Source organism: Solanum stenotomum, chromosome 8 (genome assembly GCF_019186545.1).
Source record: "Solanum stenotomum isolate F172 chromosome 8, ASM1918654v1, whole genome shotgun sequence".
Lineage (NCBI taxonomy): Eukaryota > Viridiplantae > Streptophyta > Magnoliopsida > Solanales > Solanaceae > Solanum > Solanum stenotomum.
The window spans coordinates 51,213,210-51,240,064 of NC_064289.1; the positions used below are offsets into that span (position 1 = coordinate 51,213,210).

At 32.8% G+C, this 26,855-nt stretch overlaps 1 protein-coding gene, 1 long non-coding RNA gene and 1 pseudogene across 3 annotated transcripts; 1 reads left to right on the forward strand and 2 right to left on the reverse strand.

Annotated features, from left to right (window-relative positions):
- Nucleotides 1–5,689: 5,689 nt before the first annotated feature.
- On the reverse strand, nucleotides 5,690–11,587 carry LOC125875273 (uncharacterized). Of its 2 annotated transcripts, none has more exons than XR_007447364.1 (3): nucleotides 11,499–11,587; nucleotides 10,793–11,107; nucleotides 5,690–5,773 (listed from the first exon to the last, which is right to left on the reverse strand). It is a non-coding gene; the product is annotated as an uncharacterized LOC125875273 (long non-coding RNA). The 2 variants fall into 2 exon arrangements; XR_007447363.1 differs by lacking the exon at nucleotides 5,690–5,773 and adding an exon at nucleotides 6,543–7,657.
- A 331-nt stretch (nucleotides 11,588–11,918) lies between these two features.
- On the reverse strand, nucleotides 11,919–13,898 carry LOC125875254 (TMV resistance protein N-like). Its single transcript, XM_049556359.1, has 2 exons — nucleotides 13,331–13,898; nucleotides 11,919–12,575 (listed from the first exon to the last, which is right to left on the reverse strand). The coding sequence occupies exons 1-2, from the start codon at nucleotides 13,555–13,557 to the stop codon at nucleotides 12,380–12,382; spliced, it is 423 nt and encodes a 140-aa protein (XP_049412316.1). The 5' UTR covers nucleotides 13,558–13,898; the 3' UTR covers nucleotides 11,919–12,379.
- An 8,326-nt stretch (nucleotides 13,899–22,224) lies between these two features.
- On the forward strand, nucleotides 22,225–24,142 carry LOC125875228 (putative pentatricopeptide repeat-containing protein At1g12700, mitochondrial; annotated as a pseudogene).
- The last annotated feature ends 2,713 nt before the right edge of the window (nucleotides 24,143–26,855 follow it).

Consider the following 26,855-nt stretch of genomic DNA (forward strand, 5'->3'; position numbering starts at 1 on the left):
TTTGTCGCTGGAATTTTCGGGTTTTCTGAAAGAAGAACGTACAGGGGTTGTCTGGTGTATTGCTGGAAATAAAATAAAATGGGTTGGGTATTTGTTGCATTGGAAATTGGAAATATAGGTTGATGGGTCTTAATGTATTGTTGAGGATAATTGGAAAAAAATACGGGCCGGAACAATTGGCCCATTTTTTGGGTCTTACAAAAGATAAGGGAGGGTTAGAAATGGCTAAAATCACAAATAAATAATAGCTGAATGAATTTCGATTATAGCCAAATTGAAATTAGTCGGTGAATTTCGCATATATTTAAACAAGACGGATTTTCATAAATTAATTAAGGGGCTTCTTAATCTTAACGAAATAAAATAATTAATTTAAATACAAACTAATTTATTTAAAATTTAAACTATAATTCGAACTAAAACCAAATTAATAAAATATCTATTTTAACAATGTAGAAATATTTTTATATGATTTTCAACTACTTATAAAATATACTAGTTATATATGAAATTATATAAAATATATTTATTATTTAAAAATATTATAAAATGACTAAAAACACTTTAAAACTCAAAAGATATGTTGGATTTTATTTTTATTTTTAATAAAACTAACTATTCCAAATTGTTTGAAAATTCAGAAGTTCAAAAATTGAATTTATCGTGGAGGGTCAAAATTGGGTGTCAACAGTATAAACTAATGTTGATAGATAAGGGGATTGAGTTATACAGTTGAATTTACAATTCAATTTTTTCATTGTAATGTCTACATTCGTGGTGATATATTTTGTCAAGGTATGAACTTGCAAGGTGAGAAATGATCAATTGTATCAGGTATTGAACCTTTGAAAGGATTTACACTTGGTTTGAGACGTAAAGTTTATTACTTTTGATTGTTAAAGTAGCTAAGAAAGGTTTTCATTTAAAAAGTGTTGGTTGAGAGTAAGGTAAATGGTCGGAGTGATCATGATGGTTGTTAGTATTGAGAGCATGGGCTTCAGTGGAATGATGGGAAGAGTAGGTGGAGTCAACTGAGTGGAAATGGATGATATCGACTCTTCAGAGGAAAACCTTTAGTGTTATTCGATAAATTCTTATGTGACCATTTATTTCATTTTGTACATGGTTTTGAGTATGATGCACTAGTTATGCTTACGCGTGTTTTCACTTTTGTGGGTGGATCCCTAGTGGTGGATCAGGTGTACCGGTCCTGCGATGTTCTCTTGGTTGAGTAGGATGATTTGAGAAGATTTGGTTAATTTAGAGGACATATGTGGTGTTGTCTTGGAGTTGTTAAAGTATTTCAGTAGTTCTACATGTACCACCTTGATTATGAGAATTCATAGAAGAGCTTCTATGCGTAATTATGGTTGTCCGACAATCTTAATATTCATCTAGTTGTCGAGGTAATGTATCGATTGTGTGTGGTTGAATGTGGGGATCATTGGGTCCAATTCTACTGTTCTTAAGGGTAATCTACAATCATAATTACTAAATCTAGCATTTCAATAGTGTTGTTGGAGGTTTGGTATGCTTGGACATATCCCTCAATGAGTATCTGATGTCTAAAGATCAAAATTTTATAACTTAAGCTCATGAAAATTTATGTTGTGAAAAGGATATGTTAATAAGAATTATGATTGTTTGGGTACTATGAGTGTGTGTTGGTGGGTTCAGATTCACTTCTAATTGTAGCGAGTATTGATTTAAGATTTTATCATGGTTATTGGGAATAGCTTTATTGTTAGTTAAGTGTGCATACAACAAAAATTATCACTCAAATATTGTGATGAGTTCATTGAGGCATTGTATGAAATGATGTGTAGGTATTTAATTGGTTGGTTTGGGGACGGAAACTATATCATAAAGTGAGACTCAGTTTCATTAAACAAGACCTTCTGTATGAGGAAGAATCGGTTGAAATTCTTGATCGCAATATCCGGAAGCTAAGGACATGTGAGTCAAAGTATCCCCAGTTGTTCAGCGATTCAAGTACTACTCTACCCTTACTTTAGCCAGTCTTTCCTAGTTGATCACTCGGGGACGAGTGATGGGCAAATTTGTATCTATTGTAACGACCTTATTCCGTCGTTTGGAAAAAGCCAATGGGAAAAGAATTGGGACCAGAAAACCTTTTCATAGTAACTTTAGATTTCCTAGCCTAGTCCAGATTCGGACGAAATCGGAGTCAGTGAGGTCTAGGGAAATCTGGTAACAAATGGGTGGTCCAATTGTGAATTTGATATTATGAGTAGATATCTAAGACGTTAAGGAACCCGTACGACTTTACGGAATTGAATTCGGGTGAGTGAAACTCCAAAAAATGATCTTAGTGCGAGCAGGTATTTTCTGAGTATCGTGGGATAAATGTGTGTTCTGAAAAGGGAGTTTTGAAATTTTTAAATTTCCTCATTGTTTTCGTGCAAGCCACTGAGGCAGGATTTTCCCGCCAAGGCGAGGCCGCTGTGGCGGGACTTGGGTCGCCATAGCGGGACAAACGTGACTTAAAGTCAGAAATAACCCCTAAAAATGTTTTATTTTGCACTTTTTGACTTTGAGAGATAAGGGACAACCCCAGGTTTTTTTTGAACGTTTTCCACCATTCTTAAGGCTAAAGGTAAGGTTTTCACTCCCCAATTCCACTTTTTGATCCGTAGAACTTAGTTTCTTGGGTAATTATTGTTGGGAAAGGTTTTGATATGAGAATTATGGTGGAAAAACCCCTAATTTGGGATATTGGGATCATGGGTTTGGTCCTGGATTATTGGGTTTGTTATAATCTGTATAATTAGACATTTCATTGTTGATCCTTGCGTATATTAATTGTTGTAGACCTAGAACAAGCGGAAAGAATCCGGAAAGGGAAGATTCAAGTGCCTTAGGGGATTCAAGCTTGGATTCGAGGTAGGTGACGATTGTGATTTCATGTTGTGTGATGTATGTTTGTTCTTGTGTCATTATAATACATGTATGTATGTGAATGTTGCATTATTGACCTCACTAATTGTAAATGAGGATAGATGAATGATGAATGCCATGAATCATGACTTGATTGTATGATTTGAGAATATACTTGTGATTGTGATTGTCGTTTGTTGAATGGATCAGGCGTTGCATTCTGACACACAAACTTGGATCGGTTGACACGTTCCAGCATAAATATAGGATCAATTGCCACGTTCCGGCATAAATATTGGATCGGGTACCATGTACTGGTACACTAACAGTTTGAGTATGGGTTCCATGAGAGGACCATTGAGTTGTTATTGATATTTTCGTATCTACTTGCTATTGATAAGGTGGAATTAAACATGTTTCATGATAAGATGACTGAAATTGTATATGTTCGGTATATTCCTGTTTATGATGTTGTAATTACTTGCTTATGTTGCACTTATTGGGATAGCCGTGTGATCCTACCAGTACACTGTGGTTGTGTACTGATATTGCACTTTTTGTTCTTTGTTGAGTACAGGGCATCTTCAGGCGGCTATTGATAGACCTCGGCTAGGTGACTTTTGAGCGTGACCGGATTCAAGGGTGAGCCAGTTCTTTCAAGCTGTCATGGATCTATCTTGTTTAAGTCCACTTTTTTCGAACTCAAACTATTTGTTTAAGGTGTTTGTTAGTTTCAGGGTTGTAACCCTTGTTCTTAGACTTGTCGTTAGTAGAGTTTTGGTACAATGACTTTCAGGTTTTAGGGGTATTTTTGTATTAATTATATAGTTATTTAAATCTGTTTCTTTATCTTTAAATGTGTAGTACTTTGGTTAAGTTGATTAGTTGGGATGTAGTTTTGGTTCTCCCATCGGAGGGTTAGTGTGGGTATTACTCACGACGGTCTGGGTCGTGACACCTGCCCGACAGGGCTTCACTAAAACGGGCATAACATTTTACTCCAAACTTGAAATGAGGCAAACTTGGTTGCGTTGGAAAGAGGACTCAAAAACCTCTAATTTAATAAGTCATGGGCTTCCTGATTCGTTTTGTGCTAAGTGATATGGTCATTTGAAGTTGAGCCGAAACTTAAAAAGTGGTGGGTGACATGTACGGACCCCTAAACAGACCATACAAGTCACCACGGGCCGTCTAGGGTCCCGTCTAGGTGACTTCCACTTTGGCAGCCTTGGACGGTCATCCACCATTCCCTAAACGGCTTGTGGACCCCTAAATGAACCGTCTAGGGTTCCGTGAAGGGTCCATGGTCCATTTTGGATTCGTGGACTTGCCCGTTTCCTCTCTTTAGTCCTTTTCGAAGTTTGAAGTGTTACACAAACGATTCAAATTTTAAGAGTAGAGTTGTGAGGTGTTATAGAATGATTTGGGTCTTAACTTAGAAATTTTCGGGGTGTTACCATGCCAATGCAACATCCAACTAATACTACTCAGACCAATTGAAGATTTGGTTACGACTTACGTCCAACATGCTCATTCTGAATGCTATTGACTTAAAAAATTCATAGTTTCACCCACTACTGAGTCAACTGTAGAGTGCCAACAATCACCATGCAACTTTGGAAGAAAATGCTACAATCGTGTAGACATATTTAGTGATAATTAGGATACAAGTGACTGAGTACTATTGAAATGTAGCCTGCATTTCTTGACGGCATAAATCTGAGTCACAAATGATGATTCAAGATCAATTAGAAACTTACAAATTGCCTGAAGCTTCGACGCCAAGATCTTGGTGGCATTAATAACAAACATTGGAAAAGACGTATGAATGCTACTCCAGAGTTATATGAATCTCAAACTAATCATACACGTGCAAAGCACACGTGTGGTGAATCTAGTATTATTAAAAGTGGGAAACTCCAAAATACAATGTTGGATTACCATTTTATTTTAACACTAAAAAAAATATTTAATTAATTAAATATTAAATAATATCATATATATTATACTAAATTCTAAATGTGGGAAGGTGTTAAGTCAAAAGTTGAATCAACTTTTAAATTCAATTAAATGAGAAAGACATTAAGAAAGATGATAATGAATAGATCATTGTTTCAAAACTCTTCATTTCTAAAAATTAAATTTTAAAACTCTTATCTTTTCATTTTCTCATATTGAATTAAGGAAAAAGTTGGTTTTGTAAACTATAAATTAAGACATGAACAATATGAGATAAATCAATTGTTGATTTCAAAGTTTCTTTGTTTTATTTGATTTCTTCTTCATCTATTGTATTATCACATTCAATTGTATTTATGTTTTTAATTTTTATCCTCTCTCAAATTTTATGGCATTATAATCGCATGACAAAATATAACGATGATTATATGTAAGAATTTCTTCTTTCTTTACACCAAATTTTTTATGTTGCATAATATCTATTTCTAAGCTTTTAAAATTTGTTGATTATGTGAAAGATATGATGAATACATTATTGTTTGGGATAAACGAGTGAGACTGACTATATATGTAGACTTGAATAGAACAGATTATTGCATTATCACAGGCCAAGACTCAAGTTTTTCTGCTACGTAGGCGGAGCTACCAGCGTTGTTCTCGAAGTACCAAAAGAGTGAAACTTGCGATAACTACTTATAATACGTAATCGAGATATAGGTGCTACTTATTACTTTTATAAAGGTCGAAGTCAACAAGCTAGACAGAAGAAAGATAAAAAGATGTTGTATTCCTAATTCACATTTTCCATCAAATGAAGCATAAGAGAACTGAAAGAGATCATGAGAAAGACGAACCTGAACGTCAATCCAGCTTCCTGTGATGCGTCTTTGATTGTTTCATCGTATTCCCAACCTCCCTGCCATAATAAGAGAGATGTTTAAACAGATAATATTTATGCTAATATAACAATCTGAGAGAGCATCAAAATCAAAATCATTTAACAAAGTCATAATCTGAAACTCGGTACTCAGAAAAGGAGAATGCAAGCAGTAAATGAATATAGATTGAACCTCCACATTTTACTTGGTACAAATATGAAAATGGCACCGGAAAGACGTATATAGCTAAAGTTAGAGCATGATCAATACCTTTCGACATGAAAATGTTTGATGTAGAAGTAGAAGCTTGTGACAAAAGAAGTTGTATCTGAAATCTTTTTCCAAATGGCAGAGTAATTAACTTCATTTTAACTCACAACGGTTAATCATGGCTCAGTACAAGTTTATATGCATCAGCCATTGTGTCAATAGGGAAACGAAGAAGGAAAAACAAACGAATGAATTCAGAAGAAAAAAATATTGGTTTCAAAGAAGACTTTGTAGCTCATAGAAGGAGTGAATTTTAGAATATAATTAATGTTGTCAGAGTATTCGACAGATTCTGGTCACGGAGTCATGGTGTTTATACAACAAGCAAAGTCCACACTCCTTCAATTCTTCAGAAAAAGATAACTTAATGCACCCATAGTCATTTGGTGTTTTGCCATTTGCCTTAATTTTATCCAATAAGCCAGTAAGAGGTACCAAGAAAAAATGAATAGCAGGTATAAGATTATATTTTGAATGGTTGGATAAGGCAAGTTTCTGGGCGATACACGTATTACAAATCAAGTGAGCTATGATGTCAATAAATATGCCAGAGTAAGATACAGCAAATCCCAACAAGTTATCACTTATATATATACCAATTTTCAGGCAATTTTATTAATATAATTCTACCGTCTTCCCGATGGTGGAACCCTCTTGGGATATTCTCCCCCCTAGCGGTGAACACTATTAGTGACAAGGGATCTGAAGCACAGACATCATTCTGCCAATGATGAGATTTTCTGAAACAACGAATTACAGATCGAATATGCCGCCATTGTATCTAGTTGTTTTGGAAGTTCTGGCAGCTGTGTAAGCTTCTTGCAATCTGATAAGTCCAAGAATAGAAGAGAACCAAGCTGAGTTAAGCTTAGAGGCAAATGCTCAAAATTATTTCCCTTGAGATACAACTCTTTCAAAGAGGATAAGGATCCAATATCTTCCGGAAGTCCTCCATCTATTAAATTGCAGTAACTGAGATCCAGATATATATTTCAATGAACGTAACCCTTCATTCACCTGAGGGAACACAAAGAATACTCCATCTTCTGATTCTTCCTTTTCAAAAGTCAATATTTTAAGTTTGTTCAACCGGACGATGGAAGACGGAGGTCGTGAGATTAGAGTATCTTTGGCATCAAGCTCTTCCAAGTTTTCTAAATCACCTATCTCTTCTAGCAAGCTTTCAAGTTTTGCGCAGTTCCACACATATAGGTTCACCAAACCTTTCAACTTACAAATGCTACTTGGAAGAGATACAATGTTATTCATGCCACTCAAATCTAGCTCTATAGGATGCATGAGTTTGGAGATGAATGACCGATAATGATGACAGGTCCCTTATCCCAGAGAATGACAATGTAATCTCTAACTCCGGCTTCATTCTTCCGAGGAATTCTGGAAATTTCTCTAAACTAGAGCAGTGGTTTAGATTCACAGATTCAAGCGATTCTGCATTAACATATGGAAACCTCTCAAGGCTTATACACTCATTCAAATTAACTGGACGAGTTTTCTGCAATACTCCAGGGAATGGTGAACCTCTTCAAGACTCGTACATCCAAATGCTCCAAATTTGGCATCCCCCTGAAATCAGGTATTCTCTTCAGGATTTTGGAGCCCCATAGACCTAGACTCCGTAGACACAGCAGTTGCTGCTATTCAAAACACAGAAAGAATGATGAAAAATGAGTAAAGTAGTAAACACACATTTTTAGATTATGACTCAACAGGGGAAATTAGATATTGTTTATTTTACTTTATATGGAAATTATATGCTCAGAAACTATATAGAACTTATGTTTTTTTTTGTTATAAATAAAAGGTATAATATTTAGCATGTCCTATTCGGTGCACATTTGAATATTGCAATTGTACTCTTAAACCTTGACTATCTTTTCTCATTTATTCCTGGTCGTTGATGTGGGAAAGAGTGTGAACAATCTTTTTAAATAATTTTTTAAAGGCATAATACATATATTGACTCCTAAACTTGGCTTTAAATTTTAATTTTGACCTCCAACTTTCATAATGTACAAATAGACATTTAACTATCCTACCTTTAAATAAATAAACACGCGATTTTTGGAGCCAAAAGCGTGAAATGCAAGCGCTGCCACGTGTATTAGTGACCCACTCAATGGCTGCCAACTATTCAATGCATGTGGGCCCGTTTTCCTGTCTATTTGACACCTTTTCAATTTGCCATGCATTTATTTCAATCTCTTTTAATGGATATGGACCCCACCTCACTAATTTCATTCCCTTCTCTTTATTTTTGTCTCACAACTTCTTCCTTCACTTTTATTTTGTGGTAAATTAATATTTGAAAATGTCAATTATTTAATTTATAATTTATTTGTCTTATTTCTTTTTTTAATTTATGTGTATTCAAATATTACATTTAAGATACTATAAATTATTAGACTTAATATTTAAAAAAAATTTATTACAAATTTGAAAATTACGTAATATACACTATTAATTACAATAATTACTAATTTAAAATATTTTTTCAATCTAATAAGAGCCTACAAACACACTATACGTTATATTTAAAAGTACTATAAATCATAATTAAAATATATTTTTTTTTAGAAAATTTTTTGTTGACTCTTGAAATTCTATTGGTGACACATGAATTTGAATAGATGGAGCAATATATATTATTGAAAGTTAACAGTACTATAAGTTATTCGAAAATGACGTTAATGATTTTTATAAATTATAACAAATTAGCAACTAAAATATTTTTGAAAAAACATACAAAAAATTAGTTGATGAATCAGCCACCACACCGTGGACATGTATGCTTTTTGTGATTAAAATTGAGTTTAAGGGTTATTTTGGTCATTTAAGGATTTTTCTTTAAACTTCAAGCTTTATTAATAGTGATGTATTCATTTTAGAGTTAACATGAACATCTACTACCCTATAAATATATAAAATTTATTCAAATTTAAAATTTAAAACTATTTATTTAACGTCAATTAAAAATTAACTTTTAAATTAATTATTAGCACGGGCTCTTCATCACTAGTATATAATATAATAAGCGGGAATAGAGAGGACGTTGGGGTCGACACGTGTTCCTTTTTCCTTCTGGACAAAAAAAGACTATACAGGTAGGAGGTCAACCTATAAAAAAAAAAAGGGGACCCATATTTTACTATTGAAGGATGCGTGTTTCTTTTAAATTTCTTTTACCATACTAAATAATTGTATAAAATATTATAAATCACGATAATTAATTACTTAAATATTTAAAAGATATAAAAATATATAAAAGATCTGATTGACTCTTCAAATTTTACCGGTGACGCATAAATTCGGACAAATGAAATAATATATATTATTTGAAAATTTCTTAGAAAGTACTATAAATTACAGTAATTAACAGCTAGAAATATTTCAAAGACAAAAAAAAATTGATTGAATCTCAAAAAAAAAAATTTAGTACTACATGTGTTTCTTTTTCCTTCTTGCCAAAAAAAAACTTCATTATAATTTTTTTTCGTAATAACAAAAATTTTTATTAAATGTCACTTGCATTTTACAGTAAACAACAAATAATGCAAAAAAGAGGGAAAAATTGTTGAAAAAAATATAAAAAGGGTTTAATTGTCCTTTCAATGCTTTTTTTACTGTTGACCCCCTGAATTTTTACATCTGACGCGCCTAATTTGAGTGTATTTCACGCATTTTGCCAGGTAGGATCCGCGTGTTTTTTTGTTTAAGTTTTGGATAGTTAAAGTGCCTATTTGTGCACTTACAAAGTTAAAGGTCAAAGTTAAAATTTGAAGCCAAGTTTAGGGGTCAATATATGTATTATCCCTTTTTTAAAGTTAGGTTATTTCTAATTATAGACGGAGGGATCAATACTACCATAACATTAGTGTGATCAGATTAATGCATTGTGATAAGAGTATATATATGGTAGACTAGCCTGTGACTAATTCTATCATACAAACACGAGACAACATATTACCAGGGAAAATAATTAGGGGTGACAAAAGAGTTTCAAAATTAAGAAAGTGGCACAAGTCTAATCATTGAGTAGATGCAATAATCTTAAGATTAGTGTTAATGAAACTAATTTAAAACCCTCAAGTTTTATTATTTATACAAAGATCCTATCTTCCCATCCTTCTGTCAACATCATCCCCTCTCCTTTGTAAAGATATGACACTTGGGCCTAACTCAACCCCGAAAGCTAACTCATGAGTGGAGGTTTGCCCAAGTTGATATATGTAGACCATCAGTCCATTTCTCAATCAATGTGAGACTTTTACCCACCCCAACACACCCCCTCCCACTTCATGCCTAGGTCCGACTGGAGTGTGGACTGAGAGCCAAAACAGAGATGGACCTGACTCTGATACTATGTAAAGATATGACATTGGGCCTAACTCAACCCCAAAAGCTAGCTCATCAGGGGAGGTTTTTCCAAGCCCATATAAGGGGATCACTCGTTCATTCCCCAACAAATGTGGGACTTTTACCCACTCTAACACCCTTCTCCCGTCGCTGTCACCGCCATCACCATCACCTTCTCCTCTTACTCCTCCACCACCTTTGCCACCACCACTTCTTCCTCTTCTTCCTCCATCACCACTACTTCCTACACCACCACCACCACAACTGAATTCCAATTCAAGAAAATAAAAAATAAAAACAAGTTCTTGATTTTGAAGTGGAAAGTCCATAAACATTATATCAACCAAATAAACATATTAGAATCATAATTTTAGGAGAAGACGATATACAAAGTATCTCAAATAGAACATTACCTTTGTTTCATTCCATAAATGATGTAACGAATTCCACCGGAGATTAAGATGAACAAGCCTTCTGGGTTTAAAATTTTCTGGCAATAACTTCCAAGGATATTCATGCCAGATAAGCTAACACAAGTCGTTGGACATGTACTCAATGGAGCCGTCATGGCAATTGGAGTTAGACAACGAGGAGGAGGTTATTCCACAAAATTCGTTCCCATCACATATGCATAATATCCTAAGCTTTTTCATATTTTTCATTGCCTCTTTGCTAAAGCATAGTTTTTTAATATAACTACACCATATTGCTTCCACTGACATGGTCCCCTGCTAAAAACCACAAATTATAACTTCACATGTCGTGTAAAATATGCTTTCTTACTCCTCTCGTGCAATTTTTGAAAAAAAACACTTTTTTGAAAAATAAGGCGTTTGACAAATCAATAAAATTGTATTTTTCTGGCCCTTCTTGTATTTTTCCCATTCAAGATTTTTTATCAACAAAAGGTTCCTCAGAGTAAATAGTTGGGTAATATAAGCTTAAAAAATTACTATTTGAGTTATTTGTTCAACTTAATCCAAAGAATATAATGAAAGTTAGATTTAACATATTAAGCGGCTACTAGACTAATTCATGACTTGATAGCGTAAGATAAATGAATTTTGATATACAAAAACTCAAAATTGAATATTATATTGCAGTATTCAGCCTACTTACAGTATTGCTGACCACATCTTCAAAATCTTCCATGTTCCATAGTCTGCTAGGTTTTCCGGAATCTTTTTGCATTTTCACCACATATCTACCCATGTCTTGAACTAAGTCAAGCATTTGAATTGTATCATATTTAGAGATGAACACAAGAGATTTTTCAATTAGACCATGCAATCTGATGCGAGCGCCTAAATCATAGCTCTCAAGAATTTTTATGGTCTTATCTTTCCCCCTTCCTCTAAAGAAGCATGCGATATCTAGAAATATGGTTTTCTCTTTATCCGGCAACCCTTCAAACCTTATTTTGAGGTTTTTAACAATGTCTGGACTAGATTCTCTCTTTATCATATCTACAACATCTCTCCACATAGTTGCATCTTCATTATGTAACAAAATACCCCACAATCTCAACGCTAACGGAAGGCCTTTAGCATGACTTACTACCTCCAATGCCAGCTTCTTAATATGCTCATCTGGAGCTTTATCCTTGAAAGCATATTGACTGAACAACCGATTAGCATCACGTTCAAGTAGTGTAGTCACTTCATACGCTACGTTATTCTTCCCTATAATTTGTTTGTTTCTAGTTGTTGCAATAAGTCTACTGCCACTGTCAAACCAACGAAGATCCCCTGATAAATACTCCCAATGATCATGATGATTAATGTCATCAAGCACAACTAAAACCTTCATAAAACGAAGTCTATGAGCTATCATAACCTTGTCGTCCTTTTTATTATTCACATATTTTTTGTCTTTCCTTAACAGCTCAGAGAGAAGGGTATTTTGCAGAGAATGGATTTCATTTGTGTTAGTTTCTTTTACATCTGCATGGAAACTTGCACCCTGAAATTGAGGTGAGAGTCTATCAAAAACAGCTCTTGCTATAGTCGTTTTACCGACTCCCCCCATTCCCAGATCCCCACAATCCGAACATCATTAGTTTCCATATCTAGAAGGGATGTTACTTTCTCCAAATGAGTATATATTCCCACAATATCGTGCAAATAAGATGAAGAAGTCTTGCATAATTTTGAAGAAACATCGTCAACAAGTTCCCGAATACATTCTGATTCAATCCTACAAAAAGTAAGAACAAGAAGTACTTCACATTGTAAGTGCATAATCATGATAAAAGGAACATACAGGGGCGGAGCTACCGCCATTGATGGGTGTGCAGGTGAACACCCTTCGCTGGAAAATTATACCATATATATAGGTCAAATTAATGAAATTGTTAATATATACATAAGGTTGCACACACATGACATAATTAGAGCCCTTGGCTCAGTGGTAGAGAGCGAGTTAGAAGCTTCGAGGCCCGAGGTCGAAGGTTTGATTCTTGCTAACTTTAAGTTTTTAACATCATTTTTTGTTAGTCAAAACTCACTAAATATTTTGTTGGTTACTTTTTAAAATTTTGCACACCCTTCATAAAATGTCTGGCTCCGCCACTGGAAACAGAACACATATATCAAACTCCTCAATAAATTATCTGTGTAACAATGTCATTGAGTAACTAAATTGATATAAAATATAAAATCAACATAAGTGACTTTAGCAAGTAATTTAGTATACTTGGATGACCATAAAAGTTATTCACTCGATTGCAATAAGGCATAATACATTAATATACCCTTTAACTTAACTTCAGCTAGCATTTGTGTCCTCCAATTTTGGGTGTGCACAAGTAGGATTTGTTCTATAGTAGAATCATAAATTCTGGCACATTTTTAGATACAAATTTGCTCTATATAGTAGAGTATTAGCTAGTATGTGTAGCTAGTCTTCATGATAAATAAATTTATGATTCAATCAATGTGTTTTCAACTCACCTGTCACGGATATCATATCCTTTTAGATTTGAGACAACAATTAGGACAGTTCTCCATCCTTTCACCTTCTGCCTCATTTCAACATCATCCTTATACCTTGATTCGTGTTTGGCAAATGCTTCTTCAAAGCTCTCACTTTGGTATCGAACATGTGATGGATCCACGTCATAGAAGACTGTAATGACTGTTTGTCCATTTTCTTTCTCCTTGCATTCCATAATCTTCATTAGTTCATTCAAGCACCACTTTGATGTAGCATAATTCTTTGAGAGAACGATTATGGCAACTTGAGACTCTTCTATATAGCTTTCAAGAGTTCTTTTGAGATGGAATCGCCATTCTCTAGCCTTTTATCAACTTGAAAGGTGAATATTCCCCTGTTTTTCAAACCTTCATACAAGTGACCCGTAAATGTTCTCCGTGTGTCAGCACCTCTAAAACTTAGAAATACATCATACTTCCATCGAGGATAGTATTTTGGATAACTCGCACAAGAAGAAGAAGATGCCATGGATGTTGATCTGAAAAAAGTAAGCACAAATTGTGTGGTGATAACAATATGAAAGAAATAGAAAGAAAAAGAATCCACCTGTCATTAGAATTATTGGGGAAAAAAAGAAGAAAAACTAAATCACATGGCCAAGTTCTTTAAGCACACAACTTGACTTCAAAAACTTGAGGTCCTACTTGAATTTTTTTTAATTATGTTTAGGTAAAGTATAAATTGTAAAATATATTAATTCAACAACTACTTCTTATTAAAGAAAAGATCAAGTTGTTGGGATGGTAAGCATTCTTCACTTTCAATCATGGGCGGAATCATGATTTTTATTAAGGGGCTTCAATTATATAGAGAAGTAAATACACAAAAAAATCAAGAGGATTCAACGTCTATTGTATATGGATAAAAAAATATACAATATTTTTTGCTAAAAGTGCTTCAGATGAACCTCCTTGCCCCTGCCTAGCTCCGCCCCTGCTTCGAATCATAAGGTTATGAGTTCAAGTCAACAAGAGATTTAAAAAAGAGTGAAATAAAAGAATTAGTTTGTTTAGTATTTTCATCCAAATTTAATAGAAGGAAGTAGGAAATTCCTTCAAAGACCCCAAAACTCCACTGTGGTAAATAAACGATGGACAGTTAATCAGTTGGCCCTAACTAATTTATGGATGTCTGGAAAAGAGGAATCTAACAAAAGAAGAAATTGGGTTTTACCTTGTAATTCTATTCATTAATTCAAACGTTACGGTTGTGTAATTAGGTAATTTTTCTTATCATTTTTTATGGCAATCTTCCATCTCAATGAATGGATGAAGCCAAGTGGTGTTGACAAAGAAATTAGCCTTCTTTTTTGCTTTTGCACCTTTATTTCCTTGTACTTTTAGTGGTCCATTATGTGCATATTACATTGGAGTTTCCAAGATATTTCCTACTTACTTCTGTTATGCTACATTTTATATTGCTTTTGACTTTTTATTTATCTTCAATGCAATTGAAATTGTTATAATATTACCTTACAATGTTTGTCATAAAGTCCATGAAATGCCGATAAAATTGGGTTGGGTAAAATATGAAATTGGGTAAATAACCCACTTTTATGATCTCCTTATGCCGAATTGGTTTCAGAATGCTGGCACAAAATTCATGACAAACTGGTATGATTTCATGTTATATTAAACTTAGCTATCATGTTGGATAACTCAAAAATAATATTATGACTTGATATTCCAATAATTAGCAAATTTACATTAGAAAATTAATTTTTTTGTGTGACGAGAGGTGTATTAGTTTTAAATGACTAAGTTAAGGGATATATCAGACATTTTCCCAAACCTCTTTGACCTTCTGAATGATATGATAAATGAACGTAACCTTTTAGCTTTGCTAGACTGATGAATAATTAAAAAAACAAGAGAAAATCCAATATCATAATTCAATATTTCTGATAGCAGAAGATATACATGTTCCTCTCTTTTGACAACTCTAATTCTAATTCTCTATTATCACACAACTCCAACTCCAACTCCGATTTCGACTCCGACTCCGGTGGAAGAAATAGTTCCCTTTGCTCCGTTAGCTTTGTGATGTGAGGCCACTTACTAATAGTTCCAATGCTCATCTGCAATCAGGGGCGGATCCACGTGGGTTCCAGGGGATTCACCCAAACCCCCTCGGCAAAAAATTGCACTGTATATATAAGGTAATTTTCTGTATTTATGTGGATACATATATTTTGAACCCCCTTGATGACAAGGAGAAAGAGATAGCCTAGCGGCAGGTTCCCTAAAAATTAATCCTCATGGTACAGGGTTCGAATCCCTACATTAGCGTTTTATTTTTTTATTTTTCAGTTTCATTTTTTTTTAAGGTTTCAGTTCTGTTTTTCACGTTTTCTTTAGTTTTTTATTTTATAAAACATGCTAAAAGTGTGGTTTTAAACCCAAAAAAATTCAAGGGTCCGCCACTAAAACTATATACTATTACTTTCTTGAAATTTTATTTTGTTGGCTTATATATACACGTTTATACTCTTATTTTTGAACCCCCTGAACGAAAATTCTGGATCCGCCACTGTCTGCAATTGAATTTTGGACAAGCTACTCATTAGCAAATGTTAAGATGTGATTTTATTTTATAATAAAACGTGGTATTCTACTGTAAGAAATGTGTCATGTCACCTTTACTAATATACTAGAAGGGAGGCCCGTGCATCGCACGGGGCACGGGGCATGAGGCCCAACAATTTTTTTTAATGTATTCTAAAATCTTAAATTTTATTTAATGTATAACTTTTTATCATAAAGGAACAAAATGAAGGTGGTAGTAGTAATTGACAAGAAAAAAAGCTATACATAAAGGCTACTCAATTAGATATATCATGTAAAGCATACAAAAATTCACATCATTAAAGAACTCTCACAACACGTCTATCGCATAATAATCGCAATACATGAAAAATAATTTTAATTTTAATACATGAGAAACAATTTTTAAAAGATCGACAGAACCTGTAAATATCATATCATGACCCTTTCAGTATATTGCTTTAGTTACTGCACTACCAAGAAACCTGTGATTTCTATTAAGAATTTTATCAAATTCGGAACTATCCGGACTCCATTATAATAAAATCAAACCACAATGAAATTAAATACATATAGTATATACGTATCATTAGTAGTCTAAGTATTATTTTTTTTCATCTAGTAATTGTAAGGAGTGATGCAGCTTTGACTTTACATGTGTTCAAACTTTTGTATTGCTCTTTGGTTTCCTTAGTGTCCACATTGCTTCATGTCTTCTTATTAGAACGGGATCTAGCTCTCTATCCACTTTTAGACCTAGCGCTACCTATCAACAAATTAAAGGTGGAGTATAAGAACTTGTGACATTTACAAAGTGTTGTAAACCTTGTGAGTAAGGGTACTATAAAAGGAAAGAAATGTGTTTTGTAATAGAAAGTGTCAACAATGAGCTCTTCAGTTCGTGTAAACCTATTGAAAGTTATGTTGGAAGAGTTTCTTTGATTTTTGTAAATAGGAGTGAGCTCATAGAAATTTATAAATCAATTCAATCATAGAACAATATTAAGTAACTAATTTACAAGATCCAATGAGAAGCGTAGGCTATATATAGTGAACATAATTCTTTTGTAGAAAGAACATAATTGTGTTACTTACCTTTCCAAAAAATTTCCGTATTCTAATCAAACACTTGTTCTAAATGAACAGTAATCAAATGACCATATTTGAGATACTCCTGGCAACATGACACTTAGTACTGGAATGGAGAAATGATAACACGAGAATAAAAGAGTAAAACTTTGTAAGTAGAAAGTCACTCAAGTATATAAAAGAAGGAAACTACTCAAAATTTGATAACCACAAATTAAAATTCAAACTTCAATTTTTTGGGCACCTAGATTTTGATTCAAATATGTAAAATATATTATACTGATCAATATTGTTCTAGTCCAGTTGAAAGCAATATTCAAATTGAATAAATTTCATAGTATTTTGACTTAGAAATTAGCCATAATAAGCTTGTATGGATCATGTCTTTTCTTGTTGCATGCTAAAATCACTAAATGATATAAGACCTCTGACTTTCTTAAATTAGTGCATTGTTACAAATTTTGCTCTGGCCACAAGTTTCGATATGACCTAGGATTGGAGTAATCCTCTCTTAGCAATTTAGTTCAGGCCACAAGTTTTGAGACTAAAAAAGACATGAGAAAATATCTTATGTTTTGCAATTCACTTGGCATTTCAAAATCATGTTAGGCAAAGCTTTGTAGTTTAAAGCAATACTATTTTTTTTTTTTGACAATAATGACTTTATCAACGAGCTTCAAAATGCTACAACAAAAAGGACAATTTGATCTTTAATTATTAGCTTTTCTTAGTACAGTTTAATTAATCACCTCAAGGATAATAAAGCTCAATAATTAATGTTACAAACTGAATTTGTTATATCAAGCTTGTAAGTTGTAACTGAAGCACCAAACATTAATTCTACTCTGAATTGAACATGCTCGCAACTGAAGCAACGTACAAGGATATCAGTTACATTGAACTTGTGTTCATAATCTTCAGCATCTATAAAGTCTTCCATTCAGGCTGAGATTCTTGCGTACCCAAGTTCTTTCACGAATCTCTTTCTCAGACAGAGAAAACATGTGCTCTTCATAGGCAGGGGCGGCTGGTAAGGTATAAAAAAAATTCCTTGGCCTTAGGCCTCCAATATTTTTTTAGTTAATTAAGTAGGATTAAACTAAAAAAAAAATTAGAACTAAGACAACAATTGCAAACAGTATTAATGAAGTGATAGATATGACAATTACTTTTTCCCTTTCTAATAAAAAGTTGTCTACTTTTTTTTTAATGTACAAGTTATGTTTATTTTTTTACCTTATTCTTTTTCTAATTTTATTTTTATATTTTCTATCCTCCTCTATTCGTCTCTTCTTCTCTTCTATTTCTTTTCTCTTTCTCTTTCTAATCTTATATATCTCTCTTAGTCAAAGCTTAAGAATTTACTTATTCTATTGATAGTTTATATTTTAAATTTGGAAAAAAATATATATTGCAGCAGTCCAATTCATTTTCGGAAATCAAGTCTTCATAGTTCTTGAATCCGATAATATCATTTTAATTTCTAATATTATTTTTGTTTTGTGTCTTATGTTTATTATATTTTTTATTTGATATTGTAATAGTGTTTAAAATATTTGTTAGATTTTAATATGTCAACAAGAAAATATGAATCCGGTCATTGAAAACTTAAAAGAAAAAGAAAAGTCGCTAACTTGATAAAATCTCAAAAAGGTGCTCTTGATAAATTTTAGAAGTGGTTTGGCTATATTATTGATTGAAAAAGAATTATTAGAAGAGATTGACTACACAAAAATTATTAACAATTTTGCATCTCAAAAAGATAGAAAAATAGATTTAAAATAAAAACATTTAAAAAATTTAAATTTTTTTTTAATGCCTCTAGTTTGATTTTGGCCTTAGGCCACCAACGAGTTTGAGCCGCCCCTGTTCATAGGCAGTCGATGTTGTCATAGTTGTTGCTCCCACACCATGACTTTATTTCTAATGTTATTAGAGTATTTGACATTAACTGGTTGCGGCATCATATTTATTCTAGAATATTCACAGCGGAAGCATTATTCAAGATCACGAATAAACATAATAGCATAATAATGTAAACTGAATAACTTGTGAAACTCTAATCTTTGAAGCTTTCACACAACTCGTTCAGTAACTGGACTCCAGGATTACAGCCTTCTACTAATTCTTGGCTAACTCTCTCAATCAAGTCTTAAGTGTATTTTGACACTGTTAAGGTGTCCAACAACCATGATCAATAGTTATTAACAACCATTAAATATCATTAAGTGTATTTTGACACCGTTAAGATATCCAACAGCCATGATCAATAGTTATCAACAACCACTAAATACCATTAAGTGTATTTTGACACCATTAAGGTATCCAACATCCATGATCAATAGTTATCAACAAACACTAAATATCATTAAGTGTATTTTGACATCATTAAGGTATCCAACAATCATGATCAATAGTTATCAACAAAAACACCATCAATATCTATTAATTACCAATAACAACAATATTTGCTTCTTTCATTTTTTAAGGAAACAAAGAAATCCAGTATTTTCCTCTTTCTTCTTTTAAGGAAATAAAAAGTTATTTTCTCTTTTAAACTAATAAAAGTCAAAAACGATTTATTCCTAAACTGAAAAAAATACTAACAATCATTTTCTTTTATAGTTGTCCCTAATTACTTGTCCACTTTTCCTTTTATAGTTGTCCCTAATTACTTGTTCATTTTGACAAATCAAGAAAGGACAATTTTTTTTTACCTATTATACCCTCAATTAAATGACTAATTACTTTTTAAAATGTAGAACCTTTCATCCACTTTATAATTAATAGGGGTAAAATGATAAACTCACTATGTCATTAATTGTTTTCTTAATAGGTGTCAATTCAAAAGTGGGCAAGTAATTAGGGACAAAGGAAGTATATCCCAACAATTTATACAACAAACAAAATCCAAAATCCTTCATTTCTCCAGAAAGAGTACTTGAGCAAATAAGTCCATAGTCATTTGGTGTTTTTCTATTTGGGCTTGATGTATCCCATACGCCAACAAAAGGTACCAAGAAAAAATGAATAGCATAGTGTGGAGATTATTCTGAATGGTTGGATAAGGCAAGTTTTTGGGTCGTCGACGACACTCCATCATCACATAAGGGAATCAAGTGAGCTATGGTGTCAATTAATTTGTTAGATTAGCATACAACAAATCTCAAGAAGTTATTCGATACAATACCAATTCTCAAGGCAAATTGACTGATACACTTGTACCAGTTCTCCAATGGTGGAACCAACTTGGGATATTCTTCCCCAAACTGGTAAACACTTATAGTGACAAGGAATGTGAATCAGAGTTGTAATAATGCAACGATGAGATATTCTGAAACAATGAATTACAGATCAAATCTGCAATTCGTTTTTGGAAGCCACTTGTTAGCAAAAGAAAAGCTATGAATTTATTTCACTATGAAACTAGGCAGGGGCGCGAATCTATATGCATGGGTGGAGGTGTCACGACATTCAGTGATTTCGGTTAAAACTTTGTGTGTATGTATATGACAAATTGGTCATGTATTAAGCTTGTGAACCAAAATCCTTAATGGTGTGACTGGTAAAAGGCTTAGTTTACCATGCTGGTGTCGAGTTTCATTAATGTGCGCAAGGCTTCAATCCGCCCCCCCCCCCCCGCCCCCCCCCCCCCCCGCCCCGTTCTTCCTTATTTGCTATTATTATTTGTTAATCCAAATATCTAATTGACTATTTTTTGCTTTAATTAATTTCTATTTTTTTAAAAAAAAAATCTCTTTCCCTAAGTATTTATCTCTATATATTTTCATTGTGTGTGCATTCCATATTAATTATTAATGAGTACCAAATTTTTAATATCGTATAAATATTAATAAAAATATATTTTAATTATAAATAAATAAATAAAGTTGTAAAAATGATGGATATTATTATGTTAGAGTTTTTTTAATTTAAAGGTTCTTTCGTTCTTTTACGTCATGCTAAGAAGGTTGACGTTATATTGCTCAACTATATATCTTAAGCGAAACGACTAGCGATTGAAGCTATAATTTTTTTTTATATTTTCTCTCAACTATATATCTGCAATAACACCGGACCTGAGCATTAAAAATATCCCGACCGGCCCACCCACTATTAAAAGTGGTCGGCTGTCAGTCCGGACTTGGGCCGTTACTGGACCGGCCTTAATAGGCTGAAACCGGACAAGCCGGCCCAATTAACAGGTTTATTGGTTGGTAGGCTAGAAAATTAAGGAAAAATTACTTAGATGAGTATCTTTTTATAAATAATTACTGATTTTAGCGATACTTTTTATTTATTACCATTTATAACAATTAATACAATACTATATTAAATCTGCAATATGTATTAAAAGTGAATTATGTATGCAATATATATGTATTATAATTATTTTTTAAAAATATATTATGCTTGTTTGGTAAGAAATTAACCATTGCATTATAAGTGTATTAAAATGTGTGATAAATGTATTATCCATCAATAAAACATGTATTATATGTGAATAATGAATTGTTCTTTGTAATATGTTATTAAAATTGTATTATAAATGTATTAAAAGTGATCAAGTGAAAAAAAAAAAAAAGGATACTCCTATAAATGGTAAATATTTTTTTTAATATAATATATTTATGTAAGTTTTCCGAAAATTAATGTATCCATGGAAAACGTTTATTTTTTTCATTTGAAAATATAAATAATTTGGTCTAAAAATACAAGAAATGATCTTATACTCTGTGCTTACTTTATTTCTCATTTCATAAAACAAACATTTTAAAAATAGCAAATCAAATCAAAATGATATAAAATCAATCTAAACCAAACCAAATCAAATCAAAATTATATAAAATCAATCTAAACCAAACCAAATCAAATCAAACTCGTTCAATTTGATATCTAATGCACACTTTTCCAAAATTGAATATCAAAAAATAAAATCAAAATTTGATAAAATCGAACCAAATATGTGAACCTATCCCTACTAATCTCGTGTGCCTTTACCGTTAGAAAGGTAGAATATCACAAAAAAAGCTATGACTTTTGATTTATTTTTATTATTTTGACTTTAAAATAATTGTTTATAAGTATTTTTTAACTTTACACAAACACTTTAAAATTGCTTAAAAGCATTTAAAATAAGTCAATCAAAATAGACACGGCACACCAAAAGAGAAAGACCATTTTCACAGTAAAGAAGAAACTTCACTCCTCCATCGAAGATGAAGAGAATTTCTCTCCGAAATGGCAATGGTATTCTTTTCACATCTTTCGTTTCTACTTCATGTTCTTGTTTTTCCCCAATAACAGTCAGAGTTTATAGTAATAAATCCATTTCGGTACTGAGTAAATTTAGGGCAAATAGCAATTTTGAGTGTTTAGATGATGCTCTGATTCTCTTTAAGCAAATGGTTACAATGAAGCCTCTTCCTTCTCTTGTCAATTTTTCTAAATTATTTAAGACTGTGATAAATATGAAACATTATTCTGCCGTCGTTTCTCTTTTTCGAGAAATGCAGAAATTGGGTATCCCAATTAATGGAGTCGTCTTGAATAGTGTGATTAACAGTTATTCGTTGATGCATCGTGCTGATTGTGGGTTTTCAGTGTTACCCATTTACTTGAGGAATGGTATTTCATTTGATGTTGTCACCTTTACTGCCTTAATTAGGGGATTTGTGAACCTGATGTAGTCATGTATGCAACTGTCATGAATGGGCTTAGTAAAAGGGGTCATACGGAGAAGACTTTAAGTTTGCTCCGGTTAATGGAACAAGGGAACACTAAGCCTGACATATTCATCTACACCATTGTTGTTGATGCGCTTTGCAAATATAGAAACTTAGATGGTGATGTAAGTCTTCTGAACGAAATGAAGCAGAAAGGCATTCCTCCAGACATAGTCACGTATAGTTCATTGATTGATGGTTTGTGTAAGCTTGGTCAATGGGAAAAGGTTAGGATTTTGTTCTCTGAGATGGTGAACCTTAATATTTATCCAAATGTGCGCACCTTCACTATACTAACAGATGGACTATGCAAAGAAGGGAATGTAGAAGACGCTGAGGAAGTAATGAGACAAATGGTCCGAAAAGGTGTCGAACCTAATATAATTATATACACTGCAATAATGGACGGCTATTGTTTGCATGGTGAACTGGATAGAGCGAGGAGAGTTTTTGATTTCATGATAGATAAGAAAATTGAACCTGACATTATTTGCTATAGTGTACTGATAAATGGATACTGTAAAGTAAAACAATTGGCCGAGGCCATGCAATTGTTTCATGAAATTTCTCAAAAGGGATCAAAACCTGATATTTTTACCTACAATATCCTCTTGCAAGGTCTGTTTGAAGCTGGAAAAATTGACTCTGCAAAAAAATTCTTTGCTGAGATGCTATCAACAGGGCTCGTACCTGATTTATACACTCTCTGCACTTTGCTCAATGGTAATTTTAAATATGGACTTGTTGAAGAAGCATTGTCGTTCTTTAATAAGTTGGAAAGAGAAATTGAATATACTAGTATTGAATTTTATAATGTTGTCATTAATGGATTGTGCAAAAATGGTGAACTCGACAAAGCTCGTGTGATATTTGAGAAGCTTTCTTTAATTGGAATGCTTCCGAATGTGAGAACATACACTATAATGATAAATGGATTTATTCTCGAAGGGTTTTTGGATGAAGCTAAAGATATGCTTAGAAAAATGGAGGACAACGGTTGTATGCCAAACAATGTTACATACAATATTTTTGTGTGAGGATACCTAAGGTGCAGCAAAATTAATGAAATGGCAACTTATATGAAGGAAATGGTTAGAAAGGGCTTCTCATGTGATGCAGATACAACTGAGTTACTGGTAAACGTTATAAGGGAGAATCCTTCTGCCCTTGACATGATACCTGAGTTTCGATCTGAACATAAGAAGTGAATATTTCTTTCTCTTGCTTTATTTGGCTTTACTTTCACAATGAGAAGTGGCATCCTTGCAATTACGAAAGATAGAATAATGGCAATTAGAACATCACTTGAGCTTTCCAGGCATGCTTACGGCTTACAGAGGAGGTACATCACTTTTGATATTTCAATTCTTTTTCCACTTTTGAGTGATAATGTGAGTTCCCTTATGTGTACACGTTATAAGTCTGTAGGAATATCAGTTTCTGTGCTATATAGTTGTCTTCACGTACTATGATTTTCCAGCTTTTTGTGAATCAATAACAACTGCACGTAACTTGAAATGTTTTGGGAACCATTTTTTTTTTGTTGGAAACTAGTACTGATGAATTTCTCAGCATTAAGGGCCTACTGGCCACCTCCAAAAAGTGTTACAAAAGAGGGAAACAATCATATTCAAAACTTATAGGATATACTACAGATGAACTGTCAATACAATGTTCTAGTTACTTAGAATACATTTTTTTTTTTTTGAGAATATTTTCGTATGCATATTTCTTAAGGTTTATATATGATCCAAGAGTACTGGATGCTTTATTGGGAATTTACATTTTCATAGAACAATAAAATTGTCAAATATAAGTTCATTGGGCCTTTGACTACTTGTCACCATAATTTAGAAAGGGTTGTGCTCCATATCACCATTTCCAACTAACTTAGAAGATGGAGGGAGCAGTTTTCTTTTGAAGATGTAGAAATCTGCAATCTGTTATTGTTTGTTTCTAATTTTGGATTATCAATTGTAACTTTTTAGTGTAACCTCAGCATGTTATATCCAGATTTGTGGAAAAACAGTTGTGTGTCTTATTTTAAGCTTTTATGCTGTGTTATACTGCTGGTAACTTTAGTATAATTAGTGAAGTAATTAGTGGGATGGAGATGGACACAGTAGAAGGGAAGTTTGTGTTATGCTCTGTACTCACTATAAGGTATGAAAATGTATACTTTGTGATATTAGGATGTATTTTCATTTCTTCCACTATTATTACTATTTAAGTTGAAGAAGACATACTTTACACTTCCGTATCTAAAAAAATTCTGTTTTTTCCTGTCTTTACCATCGACGTTAAATAACTAACATTTTCAATCATCTTATTTACACTTGTGCTAAGTTTGTGACCTTAATTTGAAGTTAAAGAGTATTACTGGGTTCGTCGGTCCTACTTAACTTGTGCTTATTACCAAATGGCATAAGAGCAACCATTACTTGATTGTGCAACCTCTTGATCAATCATGAATAAAATGAATGATCATCTAGTTTGAAGAAATCCTTTGAGGATGGAATCAGATATCCGCCAGACTTTAGTGATTCACAAGTACAAAAGTGCTAACAAGCATATATCTGCTTTCGCTCCCTCTTTTGCCTTTTATGAAACTACTTCAACTCAGCTGTATATCTTGTCTTTCCTATTCTTCATTACATCCATAAGATTGAATCTGTATCTCATTCTTAGAATACCGTTCCTGAATTACTGACTGATTTCTGCTACTAAATACTTACTGGTTCGGTGGTCAGTTTAGCAGTTGAGAATTGCTGTTTTGCAGCTATTTTCCCCTTTTATACTCCTTTCTCAATCTCTCGTCTCTGTATTCGAAAACTCTAGTTTCAACTTCTTTTTCTACGAGATATGTGACTATTTTGCATGATTTTTCAAGTTTTTGACAACCCTTCTTCTACCAATGGCATGAAACTCCTGGCGGTTACAAGGACTGATGTAATTTGTATCATTTATATTTGGAAAAAGGGTCAAAAATGCCCTTAACCTATTAGAAATGGTTCAAAAATGCCCTCCTTCCACCTATTGGTTTAAAAATATCCTCAATGTTTTCTTTAGGCTCAAAAATACCCTTTAGTTAACAGAAATCTGATGTGGAATTTAACTATTATTTTTAAATTTTTTAAGGAGTTTAAAATAAGTGGCTCACATAATTTTCTTTTTATAAATCAAATAAACCTTACACTCAAAGCCATTTTTGATAAATCTATCCCAGTTTTCGTATCTTTGATTTTATACCTCCCGTTATTTGCTTGTTCTCACATGGAGATTTAAACTTTTGTTTGTTCATCATCTCTACTGAATCACTTTTGAAAAGGATTAAAGATAGATTTTTTTATAAATTTAGGATTAGTTCAAACTTCATACATATGGGTTTATATCATCGTATGAAAATATTTTAATTGCTTATTTTCATCTTGTTTAATCTGTATGTCTGTTTTTTTAAATAACAAGATTTTACAAACACACTGGGTTTTGGATTGGAAGTTTTCTTTCTTAAAGAAAGAAAGAAGAGGATGAAAAGTAGAGAAAAAAAATTAAATTGACAATGAAACGGGTTTGGGCTTGGTGGGGTTTATTTTATTTGATAAAAAAAATTAGATGGACCAATGAAATTTGGCCATTTGTTCAGTTAAATTCCACATCAGATTTCTGTTAATTAAAGGGCATTTTTTAGCCCAAAAATACGTTAAGGGCATTTTTAAACCAATAGATGAAAGGAGGGCATTTCTAAACCATTTCTAATAGGTTAGAGGTATTTTTGAGCCTTTTCCGTTTATATTTTTCTTTGAAAATTGGTTCATACTGAAATTTAACTTACTTCTATCCATTTCATCTAATGAGCACTATTCTTTAATTCAAATATTTTCCAAAACAATATCTTTATGGAAGTGGGGGATAGGGGTTGGGTTAGGTAAAAAAAATCTTAAATTTGAAATATTTTTCAAAATAATTTTTATTTTATTTTTGGGGGAGGGGGGAGGGGGTTGGTTTGAGGGTAGGAGTAAAAATAGACTTGATAATTAAGAAATAAGAAGATTTAAAAATTTTAATTTTTTTATGGGGGGGGGTCGGGTCCGGAGTATGGAGTAGGGTAAGAATAAATGTTGAAG

Bases quoted from the DNA above. Each gene is read 5' to 3' on its own strand.
- LOC125875254 (XM_049556359.1), bottom strand. From the start codon at position 13,557: ATGAAGATTATGGAATGCAAGGAGAAAGAAAATGGACAAACAGTCATT. The intron at 12,576-13,330 runs GTGAGTTGAAAA...TACTTTTTGTAG, and splicing joins GGATATGATATCCGTGACAG to GATTGAATCAGAATGTATTC.